Below are 10,183 nucleotides of genomic sequence, written 5' to 3' on the forward strand. Positions count from 1 at the left end.
ATGGCCAGTGTGGACGGGGGAGAGCTAAGAGAGCCCAGAGGGGAGCCGCAGGCCCTGGAGCCGGACTGGCATCAGTGGTGAGATGGATGGGGGAGCTGAGGGGATCATGATAAACACCCCATTTCCCGACACACCCCACACAAGACAGCAGCCCTGGGACTGACTCCTTCAAAGACACAGAGATGATGACACTCAAAACACAGGCAAGCCCCTGCTCTCGAAAGGGAACATCCTCCTGTAGGTGGGCAGTGGCTGACCACATGGAAAACTGACTGTGTACACTCAGTGGGGGGAGGGGCTCTCCCCCTCCCCCACCCCCAGACCTGGTGCTTTGTGCTGCCCACCTGGGACAAACGCAACATCTCTGAGCTTGGACACAGTGACCTCAATTAGGAAAGTGACACCCCCACTGACCAGGGCACATCCTTGCTCTTGGGGATGCCCCCAGCACACTGCCACGGTGAGAGGAGCCCTGCACACACTGGCACACGTGTTCAGATACACACACGTGTTCAGACACCGCAGGCCCAGGGAAGCCCTGGCCCTTGGAGTTTGAGGACACTCTCCCCTTTCCAGGATTTTTGTCAACCGCAGCCTGGCGATGGGGAAGACTGGCTGCTTCGGCTTTGACATGGACTACACTCTGGCTGGTAGCGGAGAGGGGGAGGGGTGGGAGTAGCGAGTGAGGAATTGGTGGCCAGGGGTGCCGGCTGGGGAATGGGCACCAATGGGCCTGGGTCTGCTCGGCCTGCAGCTTACAAGTCCCTGGCTTACGAGACACTGGCCTTCGAGATGCTGCTGGAGCACCTGGTGTGCATAGGGTACCCGCACGAGATCCTGCGCTACACCTACGATCCCACCTTCCCCACCAGGTGAGCAGGGCCCGGGGGGCGGGATGCTGAGCCGAGTCCCGGCCCGGCACCCCATTCACAGCCTCTGTGCCCTCACCCAGGGGGCTGGTATTCGACGCGCTCTACGGAAACCTGCTGAAGGTGGATGCCCACGGAAACGTGCTGCTGGGCACCCACGGCTTCTCCTCCTTCTCGGAGTAAGGCACCGGCTCGGGGGCAAGGATGCTACAGGAAAGACGGTGGGGCTGGGGGCTGAGTCAAGCACACAGCAGGGGCTCGGCAATGCCAGCAAGAGGGACAGGAAGATGGGGAGAGGGGCGAAGGAGTGGCAGGGCCTGGCCGACCACTGGGGGGGCGCTGTGGAGGAGCCATCAGGGCACAGTGCTCACTCCGTCCCCAGGGCGGAGGTCTGCAGCTTCTACCCCAGCAAGTTCATTAAGGGGGATGATCTGCAGCGGTTTCACATCCTCAACACGCTCTTCAGCCTGCCTGGTGAGGGCTGATGGTGAGGTAATTCCGGCTCTGGCCTGGATCCTTGGACCAGAGACTGACTGCTCTCCCCACTCCCGGAAACCTACCTCTCTGCCTGCCTGAAAGACTTCTTCTCTGGCTGCTCCCTACATCAAGTGCATTCTGAGCCCTTTCCCTCCCCCAGCCCGGGGTGACCCAGCAGGATACTGCTCCCCTTAGGGGCCAAGCCCTGAAGTGGGGGCCCCAGCACGAGGCAGCGGCTCTTCCTGAGGGGTTCCAAGGGCTACAAGAACTCAGTGGGAAGGCCTTAGATGTGGGAGCCCCCAACTCTATAACCGATATCCCCAAGGGGTGACCCTCAGCGCAGGGTGACACCCCTCCCAAGAGGGCTGGGACATGGACCCAGCATCCTGCTCACTATGGATGGAAGGAGTCCTGCTGGTAGGGCTCCAGGGTGGTGGTCACCTCAGGGGCCCTTATCAGCCTCCCTCTTGGCTTGACTCAGCTGTGACATGGGCTATCAGCACGGGAACCTCTTCATGTCCTTCCGAAGCCTCTTCCAAGATGTGACGGATGCCATGGATTATGTCCACCTTTCGGTGAGTGTCCCAGGACCCCAGGCCACATCCAGGTCCCCAGACCCCATAAGGTTTCACTCTGCTTCTGGTTGAGGATGGTGGTCTGGGTTCCTCCATCTTGGATGTAGACATGTGCACACATGCTCGTGTGCACACACAAACATACACACATGAGCATGTGAACTCACAGACAGCTCTGCTCCCTCCTGCAGGGCTGTCTCAAGGAGAAGGCCTTGGAGGACTTAGAGAAATATCTGGAGAAGGATGTGAGTGGCCTTAGACTAAGGTCATGACTAAGCCTTGTCCCCCTTGTCCCCTCCTCCCCCAGGGCAGTGGGGATGCTCTGCCTTTCTCTGGTTCCTTCTTCAAGATGTAGACAGAGCTTTGCACCCTGGCCTTGTTCCTTGCCTTCCTGCCTGACCTGGGGCCCCCTGCCCAGCCATGGGGCTGAAACCTGAGAACAGGCTCCCAGGGCAGCTCCTGGGAGGCCCCAGGGCTGGAGGTAGCTTCTCTCTCTGCCCCAGGCATGAATCCCTGTCCTGCTGGACAAGATGAAGGAGGTGGGAAAAGTGTTCCTGGCCACGAACAGCAGCTACAACTACAGAGATGTGAGTGTGTAAATGGAGGTGGTTGGAGGGGTGGAGCTCAGCCTCTGGGCCAGAGAACTTTCCTTTCTGGCTCTGGGGAAACTGAGGCCTTGCAGAAACTGAGGGAGTGGAAAAGCAGTAGGGGTGAAACCCTCACTGCCTGGTTGGTATCTTGGGTTCTGTTTCTTGGCCTTTTAAGGTCTCAGTGAAATGTTAGTCACTCAGTCGTGTCTGACTTTCTGTGACCCTGTGGACTGTAGCCAGGCTTCTCTGTCCATGGGATTTCCCAGGCAAGAACACTGGAGTGGGTTGCCATTTCCTTCTCCAGGGGATCTTCCTGACCCAGGGATCAAACCTGCCTCTTCTGCACTGCAGGCTGATTCTTTACCCCTGAGCCACCAGGGAGGCCTAGGGTCTCTGTGAAATTATCTATTTCCCCTCCATCGTGCTCTTGTGGTGCCCGGTGTGACCTGTGGGCTGAGGGCCTTGGCAGCCCCTGGTCCGACCCAGCTAGGTGCCCTAACTCCTGCCTTGTCCTTGCCAGGCCATCATGACCTTCCTGTTAGATGCTGGAGAGGTGAGTGCCATGGGCCTGGCTGGTGGAGGCTGTGTCTAGGGCAGGGAGGCCAGGCCACCTTGCTGCAGGTCCCTCCCATGTCCAGCTCTCTCCTCCAGGAGGAACCAAGGGTATGGGAAGGATCGTTTCACCTGAGTGGGCCCATTGAAACCTCCCCAGTGGGTGCTGGAACTTCCCCAGTGGGTGGGAGACTGGTGACTTCAGCCAGGCTATGGGAGGAAGCCTGGAGGGGTGGGGAGACCTTGGAAAAGTGACTAGATATTTGAGGGAGGGGCTGGATGGGGCAGAAGGGGGTGAGGGAGGGGGTGAGAAGTGGCTTTGGCAGGCCTGGGGGTGGGGAGTGCGACATACCTTGTGGGGACCTGGCGGCTAATGCATAAGCAGGGCTCCAGCTGGGGGGTGGGGTGGGGAGGAACCTGTGCTCTCGTCCTGTGTCTCTGGGTCTCTGACTCTGTGTTATGAGGGACTCCAAGGGCTGACACAGCCCACTAGACATCCAACACTGGCCTCTGCCAATACCTTTTGAGCACTTCCTGCCAGCGTGGCTGGGGAGGCTGGGTGGTCAGAGGCCTGGGTTCCTGAGCCCTGGGATGTCCCATCTGGCTGAGAGGCCAAGGCTGAGATGGGGGAGCTGGTGAGTTTTCACCGGTCCAGAGCCAGGCATCCCGGCCAGGTGTGGGTGGGGCAGCTGTGGATGAGGACCTGGCTGAGAGCCTGAATCAGATTTTCCAGGCTGAGCGCGTGTGTTGGCATGTGCCTCGCCATGTGCCCCGCCACGTCTCGTCCTCCCGCCTGCAGGCTGAGGCTGCAGCCAGGCCCTGGACGTCCTACTTTGATCTGATTGTGGTGGACACACAGAAGTCTCACTTCTTTGTGGAGGCCACAGTGCTGAGACAGGTCAGTATGGTAGTGCAGGGGTCGAGGCCTGTCCTCTTTGACCCATGGACTGCACTGTGGGGAGGGAGCCCGCCTCTCAGGCTTGACCTGCCCTTGGTGGTGGCTGCTCTGCTCTCTGTCCCTAGAGGCAGGGATCCAGGGAGGGGACTCCTTCAGGGCCCTCTGTGTCCCCCTTGTCTCCTCACCCCATAGCTATCCCTGCCAGGCCCAACCCCCCACCGTCTCTGACCAGGACACCCCTCTGCCCCCTCCAGGACACGGGCAAGCTCTGTGTTGGTACCTACACCAGCCCCCACCAGCACTGTGCTGTCTACTCTGGAGGAACCAGCTCCCCCTTCCCCCTCCTCCCTCCCATTCCTCCTTAGCAACCCGCCTTCAACTAGAAGCCCACATCCCAGGCCTACCTGCCAGAACGGGACTAGGAGCCCCTGTCCCCAGTCTGCTCGCTAGGACAGGAAGGACTGTGAGTGGGCCTGTCCTCCCCTGGTCTGGCAGGGTCATCGGACATGGTATGTGAGCTGCTCGGGGTGCGGGGGAAGGACATCCTATACATCGGCGATCACATCTTTGGGGACATCCTCAAGTCCAAGAAGCTGCAGGGCTAGCAGACTTGTCTGGTGGTTCCTGAGCTGTCCCGGGAGCTGGGCATCTGGGGCCCGAGAGAAGGATGAGTTGTAGGGGGCAGACGAGCAGGGGGCACTGGCCAGTGACGCTAAAGCCTGCACCATGGTCATCGTCCCCTCTCTATGTGGGGTCAATACTGACCATGATCATACTGTCTGCTCTGTGGTTTATGAGAGTGGATCTGTTTTTTCACGAGGAAACAGAGACCCAGAGAGGTTAAGTGTCTTGCCCAAAGTCACACAGCCTGAAGGCATCTGTCCCACAGGGCTCTCCCTGCTCTGCCCTGGGCGGAGTCTCCCTCAATGTAAGGATGTTATGCACACAGCTGGGCCCGGGGCAGGGGAGTGGAGTTAGACTCCAGTGATCTTTCCACCCTGACCTCACTAGCTGAGCTAGGCCCAGGACAAAGTAGGCTGGGCTATCATGCCCCCATCACCTGTCTGCTTTTCAGAGCGAATGGAGATGCTGAAGAGGCTGGACACGCATCTAGCAGACCTGTACCAGTGAGAGCCCTGACCTGTGACCCCCTCCCCTGGGAGGGGAGCAGGATGGAGGGTGGTGGTCCATGTCCACGCCTGGCAGCAGGGTCCATGCCTGGTTGCTCAGGAAATCACGATCTGTTTCAGGCTGGGCTTCCCTACTAAACTGGACTCTGACCCCCTTGAGATGCTCACACTGACCGCTAGGCCCTTCCTCCTGAACCACTGACCCTCTCACACGTGGGCACACACCCAGCTCAGCACCCCCACTGCGTGCCCGCAGAATGCCTCCCACCCCATGCTATCTGGGGAGGTTGTACTTGGAGACTCCGGGGCCCCCAGCTCCTCTCCTCCTGGGTCAAGTGACCATTTTTGCACCAGGCACACAGATGGGAGTGGTTAAGGCCTGCAACTCATCAACTCCACCGAGAGGGAGATTCAGGTAAGAGCAGGGTGCTGAGGAGGAGGGGATGGGCCTGGCGGGGCAGAGAGTGAGGAGTGTGACTCCAGGTTGCCTGCCTGGATTAGCTCTTTCCCAGGTCTCCAGTGCCCAGTTATGACTGCACCCCCCCACCCCCCCCCCCATCTCCAGGAGTGCCACTGGGCCTTGTCAGCCTGTGCCCTCTGCTGGCCCTCATGCTGAATGACAGCAGTGTGCTCTTGAAGGGTTGAGGTTCTTCCATCTCCACCATTAACCTTGAGAGCCACCTGCCTCCTGGATTGGGTCCTCATGTGACCAACTGCCTGGCCCGAGTCTGGGGTCAGCAAGACAAAGGGCCTGAGAAGACAGGATTTAGGGTGGATGCGCTGGTGTGTCTGGGTAAGGAAAGGACATGCTCCCTAGTGTCATTCCTGACCAGTCACTAGAAGTGGGAGAGTCCCACAGGGGTTCAGGCCACTTGACCTTCCCAGGCCCAGTGGGGATCAATAGTGCAGGATCTTGGCTGAACCTCTTGTAGGGAATTCAGTGCTTTCATGCCATATAATCCTCCCACAGCCCCTTGAGGGGGACTGGACAGGGATTGTCACCCTTATTTTACAGATGGGGAAACTGAGGCACAGAGAGGGTAACAAGGATGTCCTTGGTCACTCTGGGAGTAACATTGGACCACTTTTATTTTTTTAAAAGAACTATTTATTGTCCTGACCTGAGTCTTCACTGTTGTGCGTGGACTTTTTCTGGTTGCGGCACACGGGCTTCGTTCTGTGGTGGCTTCTCTTGCCGCGGAGCACAGGCTCAGTCGTTATGGTGCACAGGCTTAGTTGTCCCCGAGGCATGTGGGACCTTCCTGGAGCAGGGATGGAGCCCGTGTCCCCTGCACTGGCAGGCGGACTTCTAACCACTGAACCACGAGGGAATGGAATGCGTTTCTAGATTCTGAAAGCAGGGCCTGTAATGAGGCGGGGGCCTGCTAGGGGGGTGGGGCAGGAGTGGGGCTGGGTGTGTGGGTCTCACCAGAAAGTCAGTGATGCTGAGAGTGTAGAGCAGGCTGGTTGCTCTCCAGGGCCAGGCAGGAAAGCAAGGAGTGGGGCCTGGGGCCAAGCAGAGAGAGCTGCCCCACCTCCCAAAGCCCGGGCTGGCTGAGCGCCATGGCCGCTCCTTCCCTGTGGTGGGCGAGGGCCTCAATGTTCTTAGGGGACTGTTTCCCAGGAGGGCAGAGCTGGGCCTGACCCTGGCAGACAGGCTTGCTTGTGGGTGATGCAGGTCTTGGGTGTGGGTGGGAATGGGATCTCGAATCAGTGAGCTGCCTCTCTGCCAGAGAGTCAGCCGGGAGCTGGACCTGTGCTACAGTGTGATGGGCAGCTTGTTCTGGTGTGGCTTCCGCCAGACACTTTTCTCCAGCCAGCTGATGCGCTACGCCGACCTCTACACAGCCACCTGTCTCAGTTTCCTGTACCACCCACTCAGCTCGCTGTACCGGGCAGCCTGGGAGCTGGTATGTCCCTGCGGAACCTCCCGAGCATCCCTGAACCTCCGTCCCAGAAGGACCCGTGGGTGCTTGGCCCTGCCAAGAGCATTTGAGGTCACCAGACCCCCTTCTCCCATCTCCAGGCACAAACGGGCCAAACCCTTGCAGATAACTGTCTGCTTCATAAAGAATGCTCTGGAGGGGTTATGGTTCTACAGATAAGACGCCTCTGCTGGGAAGTTTTCCTCCTGCTCAATTTTAACTCCTGGTTTAAACTGAGACTGCATTATCTCCCTAGTACACATGATACCGCTTTCAAGGAGGAAGGCTGTGGTCCCCCTACCCTCAGTAATCACAGTACAGTGATCGCAGGGAACAGCAGACTGCATAGTAAACACTCCAGCCGGTTTTCCTCTGGAAGACCTGCAATGCTTCTCAGTCAAGAGCAGGGAAGTGAAGGCGACAGTGATGCCACAGGGTTCATGGGGGCCATGAGTCTGACCAGTGCAGAGCTCCGCAGGGCATGCATGTCCCTTCCCCCAATGAGCGGTCATTATTTCCATCTTAGATGATGTACCGTCTGCAGTCAAGGATCTAGACTTGAAGCTAGTTCTCTGGGGCTCCGTAAACCTTATTTTTCTTGCCGCTCTCAGCTGCCTTCCTGATAATTGAGAGCAGGAGAAACCATTTTATGTTTCTGGGCTGGGTGTTTTTTTTTTTTTTCTAATTGATTCTGCTGAATGCTTAATATAACTCAGAAAAGTAGGTTTTTTTCTCCTCATTTTACCACCGGTGAACTGGAAGTGCAGAGAACCTAAATTACTCAGCTTCAGACTGCTGCTAGGTAGACTGCAGAGTCAGAATTTGAATCCAGGGCCACTGTGTCCCCTGCACCACACTGCCACACTGAGCTTTCACTGTGCAGCCCCATCTCATCTCTGGGCTTTTAAATGAGCAGGCTGGAGGATTCCTGTAGGCAAAATGGGGGGTCTGAGGCGTTACCGTGCAGTTAGACACCATTGCTAAAATAGAGACAAGCATCCGGAGTGCACACGTGAAAGAGCTAAAGAAACCTGAACTTACCCAGCAGTGCTGCCTGGGATTTTTGAGGAAGTGAAGTCCATCTGCCAGAAACTTCCTCCTCCTGCTGACCTTCTTGGGCTCCCTTTTCTGTAGCATCACTGGGCAGGAAGCTGGCAGCTGTGGGCAGAGGATGGCGTTGGGGGTACTGATGTGTAACTGGGGACTCTGGAAGGCCTCAGCACCAATGGCACTCCTCCACCTCCTGTGTTGGTTCCTACAGATGCCCCATGAGACAGCAGTGGAGCGAGAAAGGGCCGGTCTGGTTCCCGCCTTCAGCTTCTTCTCTTGCAGCCAGAGGGTGAGTTACTGGAAAATGAGGGCTGCCAGCTGACTGGCCGGGGAGCTCAGAGACTTGGCGGCTCCTCTTGGGCTAGAGCAGGGGTCCCAGTGGAGCAGTATCAACCCGAGGGGTTATTTGGGAGGTCTGCAGGAGCTATTTTGTCTTCCAGTAAAATCATTCCTGAATATTCATGTAGGAATACATATAATTTTATTATATGTTGCTTTTCATTTCTCGTTTGTTATAGTTAAGGTATGATATTGATTGTTAAGATTATAGAGACAATCATATTGTCTATGAATCTCAATTCAGAATCAAGAAGAGCAAATGAAAATATTTATTTATTTTTTAATTGAAGTATAGTTGATTTGCAGTGTTGTGTTAGAAAATACTTGGTTTTAAGACGAGGCAGGGGCTCTGAGAGGGCCAAGAACCACTGGCTGTCAGACTCACAGGTCCTGCTCGGCTAACTGAATGGGGGCCCATATCTCCCTGCATCTCTTCTGGATCATTCCTCTGACAGATCCATCTTCATTCTGGGACAGGTGACAACACAGACTCTCCCCGACCAGGCTTCCTCAGCAGGCAACCTTTATGGACACAATGTGGAGGGGCTCCTTCTTTGCCCGCTCTATGACTCTGCCCTCTGAGTGGAGACCCAAGCTTTCCTGAGTGGCAGGCTCAGCTCCTCACCTAGTTCTGCAGCCCTGAGCCCTGCAGGAGGGTTCCTGTTTCTACCCTGCTGTTCCCAGGGCTTGATTTTCAAAATGCCCATCTTATCAATTCCCTTTAGTGTGGTGGCTCCAGGCTCAGTGTACATTCTTTCCACCAGTGTTTTTCACCAGGTGCCTCCCCTATGCCTGACATAGTAGAAACTGAATTATGAGCCACTTTACTCCTGCCCAGGAGAAGCTCAAAATTCAAGTGCATCGATAATATTAAATGGCAAGGACCTAACAGAAGCAAAAGAAGAACTGAAGGTCTTAATGACCAGATAACCATGATGGTATGGTCACTCACCTAGTGCCAGACATCCTGGAGTGTGATGTCAAGTGGGCCTTAGGAAGCATCACTTTGAACAAAGCTAGTGGAGATAATGGAATTCCAGCTGAGCTATTTCAAATCTTAAACCAGTGGTTTGCAACTATTTTTTCCCTCCCAACCCACCAGTGGACTAGACCCACTCCCCTCTGTAACTGTGGGTTCTCTGGGGATGTGGTGGTTACTCTATCCTCTCATCTCCATCCCAGCACAGATTAAGGCATTTGGACACATTTTCTACCTCTGGCTGGGAGTCACTGTGTGAACCTGGGAAGGTTCCGTAACCAGCTTTCTTTGTTTCTTGTAAGGCTGAGGGCAAAGAGAGAAGGACCAGGAGGGCTGCATGGAGGCAGACTGAATCCAGGACACGGCTAGCATCCCCATCCTCTTCTATGAGATATTTTTCAGATAACAGGAAAAATACAGGAGAGAGAGAAAGCAACCATATTGAAATCTAAATATAACAGATCTGGAGCCCAAGAGCCCTTCTTTTAGGGAGGAGGAAGGGGGCCTGTTCTCCCTGGCCACTGGGCCATTTGTGTGTACCAAGTGGAACTATTTAACCCAGTTCCCCTGAGTGTATCCTTTCTCATCCATTTTTACTTCTATCAATTTCTTTTTAAAAAGTGTTTCTGTGCACTTTTGATTCTGTTACTAGTAAAGACAATGGTTATCGATGACATCATTAACTGTTCTTTCCAGTCACTGTGAAAGACAGTGAGATAATCTTTGAACTTGATGTATATACATGCATGAAAATCTATAAAAAGTCCTACTTGTGATTTTAAAACTTGATTCTTCATTC

The 10,183-nt window shown here is 55.5% G+C and overlaps 1 protein-coding gene across 1 annotated transcript; it reads left to right on the forward strand.

Moving 5' to 3' along the window:
* Positions 1-8,425, forward strand: NT5DC4 (5'-nucleotidase domain containing 4). Its single transcript, XM_018054714.1, is given in 16 exon segments — positions 1-74; positions 577-650; positions 755-872; positions 953-1,048; positions 1,252-1,334; positions 1,398-1,479; positions 1,828-1,921; positions 2,113-2,166; positions 2,425-2,508; positions 3,032-3,064; positions 3,863-3,970; positions 4,216-4,288; positions 4,457-4,632; positions 5,039-5,088; positions 5,446-5,506; positions 8,278-8,425. Coding segments are annotated over 16 exon segments (1,371 nt in total). The 3' UTR covers positions 8,389-8,425.

Source organism: Capra hircus, chromosome 11 (genome assembly GCF_001704415.2).
Source record: "Capra hircus breed San Clemente chromosome 11, ASM170441v1, whole genome shotgun sequence".
In the NCBI taxonomy this organism is placed as follows: domain Eukaryota; kingdom Metazoa; phylum Chordata; class Mammalia; order Artiodactyla; family Bovidae; genus Capra; species Capra hircus.